This window comes from Semicossyphus pulcher, unplaced genomic scaffold, assembly GCF_022749685.1.
Source record: "Semicossyphus pulcher isolate SPU_LCO1_2020_fin unplaced genomic scaffold, fSemPul1.0.p SCAF_6, whole genome shotgun sequence".
Classification (NCBI taxonomy): Eukaryota; Metazoa; Chordata; class Actinopteri; order Labriformes; family Labridae; genus Semicossyphus; species Semicossyphus pulcher.
The window spans coordinates 4,314,209-4,335,390 of record NW_027211737.1 but is presented as its reverse complement, the minus strand read 5'-3'; the positions used below and the strand labels follow the sequence as shown (position 1 = coordinate 4,335,390).

The following is a 21,182-nucleotide window of genomic DNA, read 5'->3' as shown; positions in this document are numbered from 1 at the left end:
ATGATTGTGTTGTTTCTGTATGTAAACTCTCTACAAACACATATATTGATATGAATGCAGAAACTTTTTGGGTCAGAAGGGCAGTACTGGTTGGCAGTAGTGGGGGACAAATGGCCAATCACATTTACGCAGACATTGTTTGTGTGTTTGGAAGCAAAGAGATCGAAGGCATGGCGGATCAGCTGTTATTTGATAAGAATTTAACCTTTAATCCAACTCTTTAAGAGATATCTGTATTTGAATGCAGATTTAAATCAGGTTGCTGACTTTGTCTTTCAACTCTAACACCTAGTCTGACAATGATTGGTCAATAGAAGAAGTCTTGATGACTGATTAGTTACATTAGTTACATCTGAAGGAAGAACTCCCCACAGATTTTAAATGGTTGTTAGACTTTAGCTGATTGGCCATAATGTTGTTGTGTATACGGAGTATGGAGTGAAGCTGTGCAGTGCCACTGTTTGGGTCTCTGTTGTGATCTATCAGACAGCAAACAACTTGTAAGCTAACAATTTACTTTTAACTTTTTTTCTGGTGGTTTATCTACATCAAAAATCCTTTGGCTGTTCCCTTTTCACCTGCGTCAAGTTATCGTAATCTTAATGTTTAGTACGTGTTTATCATGTCAAGCTGTTTGAGAGTCAGTACGGTAGTATCAACAAAACCACAAAGTCAGAGCAAATCCAGCGACTGTAAGACATCTGACATCAGAACAAAGTCGACTCTTTGTTTCATAACGCTACGTGCACTTTGATAATGAAACTTTTTGCTCACATTCAAACATCTCTCATGTCTCCCTGTATAGATGTTCTCCCTAACATTAGCTCTCCAAGTAAGAATTAAAATACAGCATTAAACACACACAGTGACAATGTAAACTAAAGCCTTCAAAGAAGATGATAAAACTCATCACAATTCCTCAAAAATGCATTAAAAAGGTTGGTTTAAAGCCATGCTAGCACCATTCGTCCTCCTCTGCCTCCTGGTAATACCTGGGTGACCTGCCACCAGAACCCGGGCTGCTGCTGCCCCCGAAGCTGAAGTGATACCCGTTGGGCACCCCGAGGTTCTGCTGCGGAGCGGGAAGCAGGGCTCCCATCGTGCGAGGCAGTGCGGTCCGAGATGAGCGTCCGGAGCGGGGGCTGGGCGACAGTGACCCCGCATCCTGGAAGACGTCCAGCTGGTCCCGGAGGCTGCCGTAAAGGCTGTCCAGGGCCTCGCCGGGGCCCCGGCCCAGGAAGGGCTCGGAGCTGATACGAGTGACGGGGCAGGGGAAGTGACGGGAGCCGCTGTGCCGCAGGGCGTTGTGCTCCGACAGGCCGCGGCTCAGCCGGCCGGGACTCAGAGAGGCCTGACTGGACACAAAGTGCACGGGAGAAGAGTTGGCAGTCTTGTAGGCCACCCCGGGTCTTGGGGTGAGGGGGGTCTGAGGGAGCTGCCGACGTCCGCGGCTTGGCGTGCTAGAACTGGAGCTCAGAGCCACTGGGCTGCCTTTAACCCAACCACTGCCCTGGATGAAAATTGGACAAGCAATTTGAAACGATAAAACGATGAGGAAAATATGTAAGAGAGGAAAGGAAACGGGACAGGGCCACCGAGGGAGGAAAGGAAAGACACCAACATGTGATGTGAGATGACACGAAGATGACAGAGAACAAACAAGGAGGAGAACACGGAGAGAGAAGACAGAATAAAAGAACAGGCAATGATGAGATAGATGAAATGGATGGAAAATGATGAAAAGAGAAAGTGGGAAAAGAAGTGAAAGGCCATGAGAGGCTGCACTGAAGCAGACAGAGGAGAAAGTAGCAGTAAGAGCATGCAGAGAGATTCAACTGATTCTGCAGAAGAGGATGCTTTGTGCCTCACCTAAGTCTCATCAAGCTCTCTGTGCCTGCATCTTAGCGTTTAATGTGGAGATATAGAGGACTCTATTCAAAACAATGGCCAATAATATCTGACATGATCGGTTTAACTGGAATCCTGAGACCTCTAGAGTTGTGGCAGTAAACTGGTTCACACTGCTTTGCTGTGTGCTGGATGTCGGCTTGTTATGGATATTTCACCTACACTAGTCCATCACCATCGATGGTCAACTGACGGAATATCTGTTTGCTGTTAATATTTAAAGCCTTTTCCAGACTGAACTGTTAATTCGTCACCTTCACCTGGTCTACAGCCTGGTCTGATCCTATTGTACGAGCGTGTGCCCTCCCACCTGCTTGTTGCTGGTTTCCTGCCCCTCGCTGGGGGAGGCGGCACAGCTGGCAGTGGCAGATTTGGTGTGGCAGTGTTCCCGGCTGCAGTAGCGGTCGCAGGAGTAGTATCGTTGCTTGTCTGCAGAGGAGTGGTGATGTTTCCTCTCGTGGGAGCGTCCACGGTCGTGAGCTCGCTCTCTGGAGGCAGCCGGGTCAGACGCTGGCTCTTCTGGAGCTGCTGAGGAGGAGGAGGACAAGGATGCAGGGTGAACACTGATGTCTCTGTATTCTAGATGATAGATCCTGATGTCTGTATCTTTTCATATTCAGACTTCTGTTCATTGAGACTTAGAGTCTTCTTGTCAAAGCAGGAACAGTATGGAGTCACAGGAGTGGCATAAATAAACTAAACTTAATCACTCGAAGAATAAAAAATAGGAATATATACATTTTTATTTATTTTACATGTATTTGCTTATTTATTTTTGTTTGTGTTTATTTATATATTTGTAAAAAATACTTTTTATTGATTTTATCAACATGATCGTATAATAATCTTTTTTTTTTTTACCTTAATTTAAGTTTTTTAGTTAAATTTGATTTGATTTAAATGTAATGCATTTATTTAATGTCAATACCTTGTTGTTATGATTAATATTATGTCTTTTTCCCAGTTGCTTTTGCTAATCCTTGAAGGGCAAAACTGTCACTCAACTGGCTTAAGGCGGGTCGTCCTGCTTTTTATCTTATAAAAATGAATCATTAAATAAGAATATAATAAGTTATTTAACCTTATTTAATTAATTAAATGTTTATGTGTAGGAACAATGATGTAGAATGTAAACCAAACAGCACAGCATCTACACACGTCACCTCAGCCTTTATCTTGTGTTAACTATTGACCCTTAGTAATTCATTTATTCATGAATTACATAAACAACTAAACAGTCAGGACATTTTTTACAGCAGGACAACTCAAGTTGTTTTTGCCTGTTCATAACTTTAAACTGTAATCTATAAAGTCTTAATAAATGATTATTTGACCACTCATGAAGTTGTAAGTTCTAACGTTAAAGTGCTTTAAAAGAGCGACTGTGTGCTCTTACAGAAGGAAGTCCAGGCTACACAAGTTCCATAATAGAGCTTAAACCATGGTAAGAGTGGCTCTTGAAGGCTGGACTATTGAGCTAAAGAGGAACGTCAGCCTGCCAAGAAGCTCACAGTTACATTGCTTCCATAATGATGGTTACCATGTCGACAATTAACAAATCCCAATTCCCAAAAAGCTGGGACGTTGTGTAAAATGTGAATTTGACGCCTGAAACACGTTCCAAAACAGTTGAGACAGGAGCAAGAAAAGACGGGGAAAGTTGTGGAATGCTCAAAACACACCTGGAACATTCCACAGGTAAGTAGGTTAATTGGTAACAGGTGATAGTACCATGATTGGGTATAAAAGGAGCACTCCTGAAAGGCTCAGTCGTTCACAATCAACAATGGCGTGAGGTTCTCCACTCTGTGCAATTGCAAGGAATTTAGAGATTTCACCATCTACAGTCCATAATGTCATCAAAAGATTCAGAGAATCCGGAGAAATCTCTGCACGTAAGGGGCAAGGCCGAAACCCAACACTGAATGCCTATGACCTTTGACCCCTCAGGCAGCACTGCATTAAAAACCGGCATCATTCTGTGATGGATATTACAACGTGGGCTCAGGAACATTTCAGAACACCATTGTCAGTTAACACAGTACGTCGCTGCAAAAGCGAAAGCCGTATATCAACAACACCCAGCGCCGCCGACTTCTCTGGGCCCGAGCTCATCTGAGACGGGCTGAGCTAAAGGGGAAAAGTGTGCTGCGGTCTGACGAGTCCACATTTCACATTGTTTTTGGAAATAATGGCCGTCGAGTCCTCTGGGATAAAGAGGGAAAGGACCATCCAGATTGTTATCAACACAAAGTTCAAAAGCCAGCATCTGTGATGATCCGGGGTTGTATCAGTGCCCATGGCATAGCTTAACTGTGAAGGCACCATTAATACTGAGAGTCAGAGGATCACCAAGATATTCATCCTGAAGGGCACATGAAATTGATAATTACAGCAATCCTTCTAACAGTTGTTGAGATATTCAAAACCGCATGAGTCTCAAAGCTGCATCCTCTGGGCATCATGGATATCAGTGCATTCTTTTTTGCAATCCATCTTATATCCTGTAAAAGCCCCAAACCTCCTGGCATTCATTTCATCCCCATCCTCTGGGGTTCATTAATGTTTGAACCTAATGTCAGAGCAATCAAGCATTTTGGACCACAGAGGTGAATCGACAGACCATTTAAAGATTCTTTTGGTTTTCTTCTTGCACAAAATTCGCAGTACTCAGTACCTACACGCTTCTTTGTGACAGCACCATGAGCGGCTGGTTTCTCAGACGTCTACAGCAACATTCAGACTGACCGTAACACCAAAGGGGTTTTATCCTCCTCTGCTGACAATTTTCTTTCTCCACAACCTCACCCTGCAGAGACGCTGCCAATAAATTACTGGGTCATTGGCTGTTCATGTCAGTCAGTCTCTTTTATCTGAGTAATAAAGAGCATGTGTGCAGAGCTGCAGTCTCATAGGCAGACCCAGAGTGAGCAATGCTGATCTCTATCACAGCTGAGACCCTGCAGGGGGCCGACGTCTCTGCTTGACACATACGGTGCTGTGTCCATCTTTTACACAGAGGTCAGTCAATGATGACGATGACATCAGGGCTGTAAAGTACAAGTCTGACGCTTCACACAACAATGATTACATGAGATCAACTTTTGTTTACTACTCTGACTTTTTTGTTGTTTTCTTTTGTTTATTCTTGCTTGATTATGTATTACTTTGCATTCATGGCTCCTGCTGTAACAGTGCTTGTCAGTCATAAATAAGGATTCTTTCATTTTCTTCACGCTCAAAATGCACTATAAATTAATTTTGGTTAAAAAAACATGTGACTCTGTTATCAAAAGTTCAACCATAAATGTATGATGCATTAGGGTAATCTTGAGCTTTTTTTACACTGAGGTTCTGCCTCAGCGGCGTAATGAAGCTCCGTCCTCATGCCACCTTTGTCATTCTACATTGGACCATGCAACGCCGGCGTAAAGCCGCCCCAGTGTGTGTTTTTAAAATAGCGTTCCGGCGTTGCGGAAGCAAAACGTGTGCAAGGTGTAAACAAACTGCGCGTGCTTCAAATGCACACACACGGGGCTGTTCCGCCCTGCTGGCTCTGCAGTTTGCACAGACACAGTTTCGCCTCTGTTACTACCTCCGATGTCGGCTCACAGGTGGAACGACCATTTCGCCTCCGTGCATTCTACATAGAAGAAGGAACGTAACAAACGCCTAATAATCCCGCCTTAACTGGCAGTGTAAAAAGCCCCTTGGAAAGAGTCATATAAGAAGACTGATACCACTCTCATATCTAGAGACGAAATTTAATGCTAAAATCAGCATCAGTTAGCTTAGCTTAGCTTAGCACAAAGACTTAAAACAGATGGTAAACAGCTAGCCTGTTTCAGACTAATGTAATACAATCTTTCCACCAGCAACTATAAAGTTCACTACTTCATACATTATATGTGGTTTGAGTGTAAGTGTTTTAGTCAGCCTGGAAACAAAAGTAATCCTTCTACATTTAGACAGTCACATAATTCACATAAATGTATCGTCTCAGCAGAATGTAATAGTTAAGTTGGTGATAATGTGATTTGAGTAACAACAAGTGCCTCTCCCCAATGAATTAATTGTTTCTTTTGCTGTCTTACATGACTGTAAAAAAAGTTCGAGTAGTCATTGAGGTTTGAAGAAAAGTCTAACTTTGTCTTGTGTCCTGCTTTTGTATTTGTGTACCGTGCTCTCAGAGTGTGTGTATAAGTGCTAACTGACCAGCAGAGCCGGGTGCCTGTCCACCCAGGGGAGTATCCAGAGACCTCTGCCTCTTCTCTCTGTCTCGGTCTTTATCTCTCTCTCTGTCTCTGCGGTGGTGGCAGCGGTGGTGGTGGTGATGGTGGTGGGGTCGGTCCTGGCTGGGTTTCTCCAGGGTGTAGTCCCTCAGATTGACCTCCTGGGGCCGCTGTGGGGCCACAGTGGAGGCTGAGCGCTTCATAGGGCTGGTATCAGGGACGGACTGAAGGAGGAGGGAGAGAGAGACACTGAGGCTAACTGAGAAACATGTTTGGCAAAATGTTTCCATCCAGCAGTAACGTTTGCATGCAGCTGCAGCTTCATTCTATGTCTGCACCTGATTTTGTCCTATTTTACATATTTCAGGCTTTAAATGACTAATATGAAATTAGATTTTGGAACTCTCCTCCTCTTGTGATGTGGATCAATCCTTTGGCCATTGCTGTTTTATATATATGTTAATGATTTGGCCAATGCATCTGAGCAGCTTTAAAAAATGTTATATGCTGATGACACTAGTTTGTTCTATTCTCATTCAAATCTTAATACAATCATGAAAGTGGTAAATGAGGAATTGGAAAAAATCTCACAATTGTTTAAAATCAACAAATTGTCATTAAACATTACGAAAAGATTTCATTTTGTTTGGTCACAATTTCAAAAAGTATCCTGAGAACATAACTGTGTTGACTGATAACATAGACTGTATAAATAGATTGACGACATGACAGCTCCCTAAAAGTGAAGCCAAAACATTTCATTATAGCTAGTTATTATCATGCTGATTTACGTCCAAGTGTTTTTTCTGACAAGTTTATTTTTAATTAGTTATTTCATGCTGTCAAAATGATGATTGACAGCTCTGTTGACAAATACGGCTTCTGCAGCCGATCAGTTCTGGGTGAGCAGAGTAGAGGACGATTGACGAGAGGAAACATAGCAAAAACAATCACTACAGTCATTGAAGTTTCCATACCTGTGAACGTTAACCTCAGACCAACACAGAGAAGCTGTTCTGCTGTTAAACACGCCGGCATGCGGGATCCTTGCTGTTTTTTCAGTAAGTTAAGTGTGTGTTTGGGTTAGCGGAAGTGGCTACGGCCGCTTCACTCGCCGATCTCTGCTGTGCAGACTCTGGCTCCAAATGACATCACCATAACAAGATGGCAGCGCCTATCACAGGGGCTATTTTGGCATCAATTTCGTATAATGGGAGCAGATGGAGACGCGTTGACCATCTATATATACAGTCAATGATTGCTAATGTCCCAATAGGCAATGTCAAATCAACTTGTTTTCTTTGTAACCTCACATTTCACTCATTACATCCAAAATTGCAAAAAAATATTGGAATAATTGGAAGAATTTGTTATCTCTTCAACATAACAGTCTCCCTTAACCTATATTATTCTATGATTTATCCTCTTATTAGTTACTGCAACATTGCCTGGGCCAGTACTCACCAAACTAAACTGCGGTGAGAATCATTGCCTCCTCAGGTCCCAGAAGTCATTACTTCTGTTTTGCAAACTTGGCATACTTAATATTTATCAAATTAACAACTTCCAAGTTGCTCAATTTGTACATGGTTCATTAAATAAAACACTTCCCCCCTTTTCCCACAATCGTTTTAGCGCTAACAATCAGTTTCACAATCACTACACACGAAAAGCATTTGAGCTCAGGCCCCCCCAATCACGAACGACTTCATCACAATTTAGTATCACATAGAGGTTCCAGGATCTGGAATTCATTGCCCCCTTCATCTGGTTAAACTTACTTCTTTATCATTTTAAAAGTCTGTGAAAAATATCTGACTTAATAACAGCACAACATGTTTTTATTTCTATTTATTTATTTGGTTAGCTTTTCTTTCTTTATTTCTCTCTCTCTCCATTTTTTTCCTCCTTAATTAATTATCTCTGTCCTCATCTGACTGTCCCTTTTTATTTACATTGTTATTATAGTCTTTCCCCCCCTTTTTGTAAAAACAACTTTATAATTGCTTTTTTTGATTAATGGTAAGAGAATGTATGTATCAAGCCCCCCGAGGGTTTTCTGGGTTTCCCCTGCAGGTCTCCTTTTCTTAAAATGTATAATATTGTTTTCTCTCTCTTTTTTTTTAAACATGTGCTAAATAAATAAATCAAATCAAATAAAATCAACTGCTCCAAGAGATTGCTTCAACCAATAGCCCGGAATCAGGCTGCAACAAAATCCACGGGAGCAAATGCAGTAATCAAAGTTTGTCCACTTAAAGTTCTTGTAGTTTCTACTGACAGGCTCAGATTTTCATTCTTAGTGTGTGACAACATCACAGAAAGGATCCCGACAGAGATAGACCTTTTTGTTACAGAGGAAGATGACTTTTTAACCACAAACAGACGTTACATTGCTCTCTTCCATTGACTAAACAATACATTTCCCTTGCAAAGCACAGGAGCTGCAGGTTTAAGCGTGATGATCTTTTTGATTGTTTTATTGTGTCTGTTTACTTTGAACAGAGCTATTTTTTAAATCAGGGATTTCTTTAACAGAAAAGGTAATTGTAGGATCCCTCGTGTAATGTTGTTGACACTTAACATAAGAATCTGAACCTGTTAGTGGCAAACACAAGAACTGTTACGGTAAATACTTTGATCAGGCACATTCTGTTGCAGCCTGTTTCACGAGCTGAAACCAGGGGGCTCCATCCACTCCTTACATACAGTCTACGACCCTGCAGGGACCACATGTATCTTTCCATCATGTGTCATCATTCACACAAAATCAACTGCATGTGTGATGACAAAAGGGGAAAAACAGGGTCATCAAACCTGCAGCATGAACTCACACTGGAATATGATCTGCTTTCAGGGGTGGTGTTAGAGGAAGCTGATCTCACATTAGCCTGGTCCAGATAAAGTGTTAAACCATAAAGAAGTGTATGTGTTGTATAAGAGTGTGTACATACAGCTAGATGGATCCCTGGAGAGTGGCGTGAGTGGCTCCGCTGTAATGCAGGAGAGAAAGGAGAGCAGAGAAAGTGATGAGCAATGAAGTTTGTTTTAGTCTTTATGTTCATGAAGAAAAGATAAAATCACGTTCACAAACAACGCTCAGTGGGCATTTTTCGATACCACCACAGGTCCATCCTTTCCATCCATTACTCATACCACAGGTCGCCAGTCAATCACAGGGCTGACACACAGAGACAGACGACCTTTGACACCTACGTGCAATTTAGAGTCACCAATGAACCTAACGAGCATGTATTTGGACTGTGGGAGGAAGCCGGGGAACCTGGAGGGAACCCACACATGCACGGGGAGAACATGCAGACTCCACAACAGGATTCGAGCCAGGAACTTTCTAGCTGTGAGGCGACAGTGCTAACTACTGCACCACCGTGCATGAAACATTTTTATACCCAACACAAAGTGGCTTTGAGTATAACTTCAGTCAAGTGCAAATCTAAAACAGAGGGACTTCATTTACAATGGTGCTGAGGTACAGACAGCGATAGAGGAGACACAACTGAAATCACCAAACAGCAGGCAGGAAGCAGTAAAGGACAGAAAGATGGTTCAACATATGTGAATTTACAATATTAAAAGGTAAATGTGCAGGAAAAATAATTCGTAAATGAATCAAGATTTAATCAAGAACAATTTAAATATAACAATCAATACCAAACAATCAAACATTGTAATTGTTGCAACAGTATTAGTGATCACACCAAGCTGCTTGCTGCCAACATGACTCAGCCCCAGGTAAGGGGTAGATGCTGGGTGGATGGACACACTTTATTGGGGCTAAAGATTAGCCAGCATCTTGCTCCACTTTTCAGTAACAGTTGCATGACATGGAAAGACTCAGGTTCCTCAACACCTTATTGTCGTATACTCCTGTGTACTGTTCCATGATAACTTAACTAAGACTTTCATCAGCTGCATGTAAGACAAAAGATGCACTGCAGGATGCGGAGGATACATTTTCTGTGTTTTTCTGCCCACACTGATTTTATCTGCTTCTTTCAGCTCATCCTAGAGGCTCACTGATATCTCTAAGAATATATCAACCTTAATTCCCTCTCTTCTTTCCTGCCAGGCGTGTTATCTGGAGAGGATCCGGCAAGAGCATACCCTGCAAATTAAAAAGGGGCTCTGCACATACTGTATTAAAAGGTGATGAAACTGCAGTATCAGGATCTAATGTCCCATATCAGCGGACTTAAAGGGACTGAGTGTCTTCTGTTTGACTTCACTGTGAACAGAAGATCGCTGAGGTTTCCCGTGTCACCACGGCACAAAGACGGATCTTAAACAGGAGAGCAGGTCTTAAAAGATGTCACCTCCTGATCCCGGCAAAGCTGAGCTCAAATTAAGCAAAAGAAAAGCAATCTAACAAGAGTGAAAGACAAACTGCTGTGACTGAGGCTGGAGCCCCTGAGCTCAGACTACACGGCACAGTTCCCATCATCCTCAGCAGCAGCAGGCACTTTCCAAAAGGCCAGCATTAATTGAATTGTCTAAAGGATTTCCTGCCCTCTTTTCCAAAAGGTGAGGAAAATAAGACAGCGAGTCAACAAGGCAACCTCCCGCCCTTGTTCCTTACATCCTTTCATTAATCCCCCACTCCAGATTCTCTCTCCTCTACAGTAACCCAATTACCATCTCCCTCTCCCCCCTGAATCTTGGGCCCAAAGCCATTTGGAGCCACTATCATCTTTTCGGCTGGCAGTGGGAGAAAAATGATACAGGACAAAAGGCTGGCAGCCTGCCAGCGTCTAATCTGATTACTGTGGTCTTTTCCTCTGCACTGAGGATAGGATCAACAGCTCTTCCAATGTGGCTGTGAAAGGAATGCACTTTAAATGCACGAATCGATCAACATCAACATCACTCAGGAAATGAGAAGCTTATCATATTTCGTAGGATCCAGTCAAAGATTCATTTAGAGTTTTTTTAGCTGTAACTGGATGAATAGTGAGTCAACGCTTCTCTGTGCTTTCTCAGTGGAAATCCTCTCTGTGATGGTTCATCTCACTAAAACTGTTCAGCACCTCTAACGCTACAAAACAGAAGGTCCAAAACATTTTACTGACCGAGACCAAATGTGACAGAAAACTGAATGGCTGCCACTGCCAACCAGTCAAGTTGCAGTATATGACCCGGGCGAGGAATGGAAATAAGTTTGTAATTGAAATTTAAATTTTTTTTTAAATAAAAATTTTATTTGAGGCCTGCATTAAACATGTCACAAGATGGTTATTCACAGCAGGGACCTCGTACCAGAGATCGTCTCTCTCATGTGATCATGAGTAGACTCCACAGCAGAACAAGCAGGTACATGAGCGGCAGAGTCAGGGGAGATTCCCACTTTATTCTGTGTTGTTCTCTCGAGTGTATAAAGAAGATAAAAATACCAGATTGGAAAATAAAATTTTGCTTGCTTTGAAAAGTATGTGCAGAAGTGTGTCATTAGAAACTGAACTGGAATTATTCATATTAAATTTGACTGGCTGGACATGGATCGTTTAATTCAAACTTTGAATTTAAATCACACAATTGAAAATTGAAAAATGAAATGTATTTGTTTGAAGCTGAATTTCAATAAACTTCAGAATGAATGTAATAAACTGAAACTGAATTCAGAATATCTGAAAATTCTGTTTCCACAAGGAAGAGCAATCGAGTGCAGATTCACAGCACTCCTTTTGGCCACTCAGCAGCACCTGTGTTTTTTTACCATTTCCTTCACTACATGGAGCTTCTGGAAGATCCCAAAACTGATGATAGTTAGTTATATTATTGTTAATAGTTATATTATAAGCTGATTCCGCTACGTTAGCTATGCTCACTACGTCACAATCATCCATTTTAAGAAAATGATGGCAGCCTGTTAAATAAAACAACCTTGTGAGGAGCTGATTGAAATGAAAAGACTCCTCAGATGAATTGGTCGTGTGCAGTGGCTCCTGTTATTACATTCACTTTCAAGTTTATTGATATTCAGTTTCACACAATTAAATTAAATTCAAATATAAATAATTCAAATTCAGTTTCTACTGACACATATTTCTGCCCACAGAAAAGATACTGATACAACAGTTAATGAAACAGATGTGAGGTCTTCGGGTCTTTAGGTCAAAGTGCACAGTTGTCTGAGGTATCACTTTCACAAGAACTGGACAGTGTGTTTCCTGGACATCATGAGGAGTGGACCTTTGACCTTTTGGGTAAACAATGCTTCATCGTGTTATACCATTACATATTTGTTGGAAACTGTGCCAAAATCATCAGAAGAATACTCAAGTTATGGCCAAAAATATTTGGCCACCTTTAAACACCAAAATCTTAACTGTTCGTCCTTGATGCAAAGTGCGTTTATGAGCCAAACATATTCTTTCCTAAGACTCCTGAGATATCCTGAGACATACAGGTCATAACGTCGACGTGCATGGCTGTCACCACAGAGGCATGAAAACTGCAAAATCTTGCAGGTCAGTATGTCAAGATTTCTACTTGTTAACTAACTAAATTATTGTTTCAGTTGTCTTACTTTGTTGTTGTCTGTTTGTGAACCATTACATTCTGCTATAAAGAACCAGAGTCCTTAGTCTATGTGCTGTAGGTTGTACTCCAAAGTGGCGATTACAAGACATCGAAATTGACAAATACACCCAGAAAAAGAGACAAGAATCCTACCACCAAAACACAGGACTTAAAGGTCTTTATTCTCTGTTGACTAAAACTATATTAATATTGAAACAACAACAAAATTACTTAAATATTATATACATTATTATCAGATCAGGAAGACTAAAACTGAATCAAGCAGACACAGGTATGGTGAGATGAGGTGTTACCTGCAGCTCAGCATTGAGTCGAGGCATAGAAGCAGCTCGGCCCTGGTTCTCCAGACCTGACACAGGGACTGGGATTGTACTGCTGGCACTGGTCTCCATCTTCCTCATCTCCACAGACTCCTGGACATACAACATACAGACATTTCCACTAGCATTAAGCTATTTTGGCCTGAATATTTGGACAGATACCCCAAAACACAGGGCATTGTTACTGTAATGTTCACACATACAACTGCCCCTATACAGACCATCTACTTTCAAAATGAATGCAGAATCACACGATGGCAGATAATTCATCTTACAAAATACAAAATACACATCAATCAGCTGAAAGAAATCATCTTAATCTCCATTATTTTTATTATGTTACTGCAGTTTCCTTGGGACACATCAATACTACTTTACAGCAGTCAAATAATATAAGAGCTAACGCGTGAGCATGTCAAGCAAGTAAAAAAAAAAAATCAAATAGCAGCCTTTAGTAAAGGAAGCTGTTTCCATAGCATTATTTGATCTTTCCTGAGTAATATATTCAGAATTAGACACCCCTCTAATCTGTTCCACAGAGTTGTTTTACATACACATCGTGTGTGTGTGTCTCCTGTACCGTGTTGGCATCATTGTCCGGCGTGTCCTCTGAGGGGCCTCTGGATGTGGTTCTCTTAGCTTTAGCTTCCTTCGGTTTGTCCATCACCCAGGAAGCAGAAGCCTTGATGTGTTCATGACCCGGCCTGTGTGTTTAACAGTCACAGCTCAGAACGATAATAATAATAATAATAAAGTGTCCATCCTACAGGTCAAAAGTTTGCATTTTAACAATGCAGACACTCCAAGGGAACTTCATTTGAATATTTTGATATTTAATTGTGTAGTACTGAAGTGTGTTAGAGTTTTATCCAGACTTGTGTGTGAGCAGCGTTTCAGTGCACAAAACCTTGAATTACTGAACAATAGTCATTGACATACATAGTTCTGTCAGTATTAGTTATTAGTTTATATTGATAAATGAAAACCAACCAATTTCAAACATTGCTGTTTAAATCTCTTTGTCTCTGTAGGGGTCTTCCTTTTAGGGATTTACATTTAGGATGTAAAAATATCAATACACTTGAGTATCATGATATAATGTTTTGTTTTACTGTATCATGCCTCAAAAACACAGTATCAGTTTAATTAATAGTGTATGCAGAAGTCGATGGTTTGAGCCCCAAACCATTAAATAGCAGCGCTGTAAGCTACACTGAGCTAGGTGACTCTTTGCAACGTAACAGCCTAAACAGACACAGGAAGAAGTAGGTGCATATCGCTGGCTCAAACACCAAAGACAAAAAACAAAGGACTGTGAAACATGCAGGCCCATAAAGAGTCAAATATATTGCTTATATAACCCCCTATATTGTAATACATAACATATTGCTAGATTGTTGCCATGCACAGTCCTGTTAACATTGTTTTATCATATGAAAGATGTTTTAGTCTTCCAAGGCGTTTAACATCTATAAATTAAGTAAAAAGCAAGTCAAATTAACTCGTGGTAGATCTTTTACAAAAACGTCCTTTTATTCTGACGCAGACAGCCTTAAAAAAAGACAAAACATTAGATAACATAAAACAATGTTGTGCATTGTCCACTTAATTGACACAAAAGGCTCCAAACCAGTCAGTCAAAACTGAAGAAGCTTCTTTCTTTAACAATCTAAATCGAGTCCAGTTGTCTTTATATCGCCTGAAACCGCTGGCGGGGGGTCAGACGAAGCGCTTTGTGCTTTACTTTCAATATTTACCCTTCAACATCCATTGATATGGTAATGTTTCTGTTGTTCTCGAGTTGCAGCAGATTGTTTATATTATAGGTCTGTCTATACTTTGCAATGAACATGTTTAGCACCTCCTAAACGCACTGATTGAGAAAATCATGGCCGATCCCGATGTTTAAAACAACAAGATGACCGATCCCAATGTTTTTTTTCCATAACTGTAATTTTTGTAATTATTAATGCCCTTGTCTGCATAAGAAAATACATTTATTTAGGCCTTCATGACTCTCTTTGAGCAAGCATGAATTCAATCTTTCAAATTCTGAATAATCTTTTTATTTAAACTTCTTTTATTTAAAACTAATCTTACTTAAATAATAACTGCCTGAAAAGCCTCTTTAGCCTGTTTTAGAATCATTAAATTTACAACAATTAAAGCAGTTCAATAATAAAAACATCAGCTACTACCATCGGCGCAAGCCACCTTATTTGCCGATGGGCCGATGTGTGTCAACAATTGCCAGATATCGGCCAATTCCGATGTTCAGCCGATGCATCGGTGCATCCCTACTATAAAGATTCTAAAGTCAGTCTGATCTACTAAACAGCACCTATTGAGCCCTTATCCACTCAGGGTGTGCCTGGAGGACAGTACCCAGATATTGGATATTATGATATCGATATATTATAATATATTATATATTTGATATATTATTTATTTTATTTGATATTATAATATCAAATTAAACATGTTCGATATGATTGTTGCACGCTCAATGAGTCTGTAAGCCATTGAGGAGGTTTAACACTGGACCTGTAAAGCCCTCGAATTACCAGATTATTTTAGCAGAACTTTGGTACCAACTGAGGTCCAAGACCAGATTTATCCTCCAGCTGTCCAGAGGAGTAACTGATGTATACATCTGCACAAAACTCCTGGACTCCAAGAAAAGTACCTGAGTAAAGAAGGTGCTTACAACACCCACGTAGAAACCACAACCTCAATAAAATCTGCAACAAAAAATGTCTGAGTAACGCCGGCCATCAGTCTTTTTTATGGTAAGTCAGGACGTACTGTTTGGCGTTAAGTGTTGTTGTCATGACGACTTCACATCTGTCTCTCAATATAACTTCCTGTAGCAGTGAACTTACAGTGTGCCTCCATTGTTGAGGGAGTTGGAGCTAGGTCTGGTCTGTGGCTGGGACTTGGCATGGGATTTGGCCCGGGGCTGAAGCATGCTGGGAGGCTCCACACTGTTTAAAATCGTAGGCGGATCTTTCTCCTGCATGTGAGTCAGAGGCAGCAATGGCTTAAACAGAGCCCCGACCTTGCACTGTGGAGGAGAGACGGATGGCACCATGCTGAAGACATTCAGAGGCAGCAGGCAGAATATTGTTGGACCCAGGTCTGACAGCGGGGGCTCAGCACCACCAGGATGTAAAGTCTTGGGCCAGAATATTCATTTCTCGCAGTCATGCTTGAGTGTAGAACATCTGTGTGCATGTGTATCTTTGTGGGTGTTTATGTGTGCAGAAACCATAGACTGTATATAACAAGTGGAAAAAGCCTATTGGTTTTAAACTGAAGCCAATGTGGAAATGCCTTACACCTTAATTTATTATATCGTAAACATTCTCCTCATCAGTTTGTGATAAGGATGATTTCCCATTAAGAGTCCAAAAGATGACAAGTCTTAGAACTGTCCATCTGTGACTGAGAAGTTGCTACCACAATGTGAAACTTGTTCAGCGTTGCACTGAAACTGAGGAGTCAGCCATTTTTCTGTAAATACAATATGATTTCTTTTTAAATAGCCATAATTACCATCCCAATTAATATAATATTAATTATGATGCGCCTTGCTACCCAGTTCGCCCTAGCTAGTAGTAGTTTATGTTAACTCCTTGCTCCTCTTCAACTCTACGCTCTCGTCCCAATATGGTCTCTGGATGAGGATGATGGCCAAAATGCCCAACTTGAGGCATCAAACAATATTTCACAAACCAATGTGTGACACGGTGACTACATTCACTTCTTATATACAGTCAATGGCCGAGACATGCATGCACCTGTGAGGTTGATGTGGAGGTTACAATTAACCACCAACCCGCAGCCAAATACATGTTCATCTTTGGCTGTAGGATGTTCATGTGTCTTTAATACTTTGGCAGGAAACCAATCAGTGGCTGCTTTCACACTGAAAGTGGATACAAAAGTACCATCTTTGCATGTGTATATGCATGCAGGCATACAGTCAAAGTGAGTATCTGCAAGCATAATATATGTGTTCCATGCATACAGGTTTGCACTACTGCATCCAATATGTGTGGATGCTTCAGAGTGTATGTGTGTTTGTGTGTGTGTCTGTGTGTGTAGTGTGCAGGCATATGTGGTGTGGATGTTGTACCTGAGAGCCTGACGTGCTCTGTTGCTGCTGCAGCCTCCTCATTCGGTTCTGCTTATAGTAGTCGAAGATCATCAGCGCCGCATAAACCTTCCCCACCGTCAGTTCATTGGCTGAATATGTGAAGAGAGAAGAAAGGAGGAGAGGAAGGAGGACAAAACAGGAAAAAAGGAGGTAGAGGACAGAGGAGATGGAGATGAGATTCTGCTGACTCATTCCTTCCTCCTCACTTTGTCTCTATTTGCCTGCTTGTCTCCTGAAAGCTTTAGTTTAAAGGAATTTCTTACACCGAGTGATTTGATTTCTTTCACTTCTATTCACACTAATGGATTCTGGTAGATCTTTAAGGTAAACAAAATAAACATCTTCAGACAGGAAATGCTTTGTGTAGTTAGATGTAAACACAGTTCTTACCAAAAGGTGGCAGCAGAAGCAAAGACCACAGCGGCACAGTAAGTTATGTCTGCTCTCACACTAATGCACTTGTAGACACCAGGGGCATTTTTACCAAAGTTGAAGATACCAAAGAAGGAAATCCTTTTATTCACAATTTTAAGAATAAAAGCTTTTATTATGAAATTTCTTACAACTTAAAAACACTGTTAATTTAAGAGAGTTCCTGAAGTCTCCTGAAATTTAAACAAAATTAAACTAACAATAAAGAAAATCTACTCAAAAGGGGGGCTGAAATGATACGTCAGCGCTGTCTTTTGGTTTCACAAATGACACAGAGGTCTCCTGGGTGAAAGAGAAACAGCCTTACTGTGGCTGTCACTGAGCCTAACAAAGCATGCACTGCTATGTCCTGCTGAACCACGCCCAACTGATGTGTGTTCTTATGACTGACTTCACTGTTTGGTTGACAGGTTGGTCATCAGTGCTTCCTGCTAACACCTAGGGCAGGTCTAACAGCTCGCCCACATGTCCCCAGCCTATAATATCTCAGCCACTATTACTCATTATTTCTCTCTCCCTGCAGGCAACTCTTTGGTCAACTTTTGTTGAATGTATTACTTTATAAAATCTGTCACACAGAGTTTGTGTAACACAGCTCAGCCAAAAAGTATATTAAAAAAAAGAAATACATACGTTTATGTGGCGTCACCAACAGGTCCATGGTCTTCTGAGAGAGGCTGGGCCACACTGTGGACAACTCCTTCTTTAACACCTCGTCAGATAACCGCTGAGCCACCATGCCTGCAGAGATAAAAGACTCTTTTATGAAAACACATAAATCAACGACACGGCACCACACAGTGTTTTAAATAAAAGAGACACAGAAGAAGTGACAGAAACATCTTCAAACTACTTCATCGTACTCAAACAATGGGTTGTTTCTGAGATGATAGGACACTGGTAGAAATAAAAAGTCAGCAAACTAGCGCACAGACCCTGCACAGCACAGAGCCCTCTAATGAGTCTGAGAGCCACGTTTGCTCATTTTCTGAGGAAAACAAATAGCAGCTGTCACTTGAACCCATCTGTGACTCTGGTTGGGACTGGCCGGCTGTTAGAAGAGGACATTTTAGATACAGCAAAAACAACAAATTCTACATCTATCACCTTTTCCAGTCACACATATGATGCCAAACGCACAAACAGATGGATGACATAAAACAATAGTTGAAACAATAGCATTGTAAGTATTTCTGCTGATGTTGTAAACTTCAAATTTGTTTTACAGGAAATCAGATTTTAATCTTGATGCTTGAAGGTTAAAACCCCATTAAAGCATAGATCAGTAGTTCATGCAACATCAACCTCAATGGAATAGCAAGACAGAGCAATTAACATATTAATAGCTACAGTGGCACCCCACAGTATATTCACCCTCCTGGAGCATTTGCACGTCATGTCTATTGTTTAGAGAAAGGACATCAAACCCCACTCGATTCTTCCCAGGCAGCACACGTGAGCACACGGGGGCAAATAAAAAAAAAAGGGTTGCACGACTTTTGTGGATGTTTAACTTGAGGGGAAAAAATGCGACAAAAAAAACATCTAAGTTTTAAAAAAAGAAAGCTGAGGGTTAGAAGGATCCCAAACTGCAGTGCACAGAAAACAGTGTCTCTGTGCTCCGGTGCTGTCTGCGCTATTCAAATCAGCCATTATACATTCATTAGGGGCAAAACTGCCCCCTTTCTATGTAAATGAGCCTCACTGCAAAAAAGTCTAATTCACAAACACCAACGCTAACAGCCACGCGTAGCAAGAATGAAAATATTTGCCTCTACAGAGAGTTGGTGGTAAAAGCTGTACAGTATTAAAAATGTTACCAGAAAAAATAAAAAGGTGTATTTTACATTTGATCATTTTAATCATTTATCTGTTTTTACTTTCTACTGTATAACTTTTACTGTCTATCATTTTCTGGCCAAGGGGACCTGGGGATTTCACAGTTTTTTGCCAAACTACTAGATTATATGATTATATTACATGTATATTATTATATGATAATATTCGTCCTGTGCAAAATCAGCATCTTTGTGTTTTTGGGTTGTAATTTTTGTTTTCTTTGACAGATTTTGGGTGAAAATGCAGAAGGCTCATTTCACTTCACAGCAAGGAGACAGATTCGCAGAAAGATTGACCTCAAACACACTAGAAGAACAAAATCTCAAAATAATGAGATGGATGTCATCCATGGCAGCATCTTTCAACTGGCACAACAGTTATTTTGTAAATGGATGTAAGTATACTTGGATAGCACTTTCGAGCATCGTGAACTCGTGAAGTCACATTCACACACTGATGGCATTGGGCCTTAGTGCCATTTTACAATCAGTATTAATGCACATTCATACCCCATGGCTACGCCTTTGGGAGCAATTTGGGCTTCAGTGTCTTGCCCAAGGACACTTTGACATGTGATTGTAGCAGTCAGGGATTGAACCCCCAACCTTCTGATTGAGAGACGACTGACTCTACCACTGAGCCACAGCCGCCCCTGTCACCGGCAATTAATAGTAATGTTAGGAAGCTAAAATAACACAGAGCCTTGTCAGGGGAATAATGTTAGAGATTAGAAAAAAATACAGACTTTGTTCATCCCCTCGAAATGAGCTGAAAAACCCCCACAGAAATGAGGGGGTCAAAAGTATTAACAAGGGATGTCAGAGGAGACTTAAACTTAGTGCATAGTCACAACAAGTCAAAAAAAGATACTGGAAGTAATAGATGTCTTTCACCCATGTGGCCTGGCCAGGCTCAGCCCGAAGTAGTAACACGGTGGTGAGCAAGGATAGGCATGGGGTCGTGTGTTATGCAAGCTGGCCAGCAGACAAAGGCGTGCTGATCCCCTGCAGCGTAGACTGGCTCTTGCAACATGGGGCGTCCCCTCTCTGGTGGGGAGGGAACCAGAGCTGGTGCTGGGGGGTGAAGGGGTTAGGTCCATAAATAGCACTGGTTCTGGAACCAAAATCCTGGAGATGGTCTGGACTCTCTTCTTTTCCAGGGTTGCCCAGGATGAGAGGTGCCAGACGCATGTGAGAATACTTGGCTGAGGGCTGCGGTATTGGAATGCTTTCTTGCTGTTGTTAGTGCTTATGCACCACATATCAGTTCAAAGTACACAGCCCTCTTGGAGACTCTGGGAGGAGTTGTAGAAAGGGTTCCACCTGGGGACGAATGGCCTGCCTGAACTGAAGCAAAGCAGTGCTTTGTTATTGGACTTCTGTGCCAGTCATGGACAGTCCATAACAAACACCATGTTCGAGCATAGGGTGATTCATAAGTGTACTTGCTACCAGAACACCTTAGGCCAAAGATCAATCATCAACTTTGTTTTGGGGCTGTGTGTTTTGGACACTTCGGTAAAGAGATGAGCAGACCTGGCAAACCTAAACGTGTAGTGACAGTGAATTAGGAACTTCTACAGATGGCTCCTGTCTGTGAGTTCTTCAACTCCCACCAGAAATCTTTGTGCGTCCTGGGGGAAGATGGGTATATGGAATCTGAATAGGCCATGTTTAAAGCCTCCACTATGGAAGTGACTACTAGGAGTTGCGTCAAGAAGGCTTCTGTGGTTGT

The 21,182-nt window shown here is 41.3% G+C and overlaps 1 protein-coding gene across 1 annotated transcript in view; it reads right to left on the bottom strand.

Annotated features, from left to right (window-relative positions):
* Positions 1 to 303: 303 nt before the first annotated feature.
* cacna1ba (calcium channel, voltage-dependent, N type, alpha 1B subunit, a) overlaps positions 304 to 21,182 on the bottom strand; it is a 141,687-nt gene continuing 120,808 nt past the window's right edge. Inside the window, exons 43-50 of the mRNA XM_069682367.1 lie at positions 18,243 to 18,350; positions 17,157 to 17,266; positions 15,901 to 16,082; positions 13,599 to 13,722; positions 12,992 to 13,111; positions 6,124 to 6,364; positions 2,219 to 2,436; positions 304 to 1,510 (exon numbers count right to left, since the gene is read on the bottom strand). Coding sequence (XP_069538468.1) covers positions 956 to 1,510; positions 2,219 to 2,436; positions 6,124 to 6,364; positions 12,992 to 13,111; positions 13,599 to 13,722; positions 15,901 to 16,082; positions 17,157 to 17,266; positions 18,243 to 18,350 — 1,658 coding nt within the window. The 3' untranslated portion in view covers positions 304 to 955. The remainder of the gene's footprint in view (positions 1,511 to 2,218; positions 2,437 to 6,123; positions 6,365 to 12,991; positions 13,112 to 13,598; positions 13,723 to 15,900; positions 16,083 to 17,156; positions 17,267 to 18,242; positions 18,351 to 21,182) is intronic.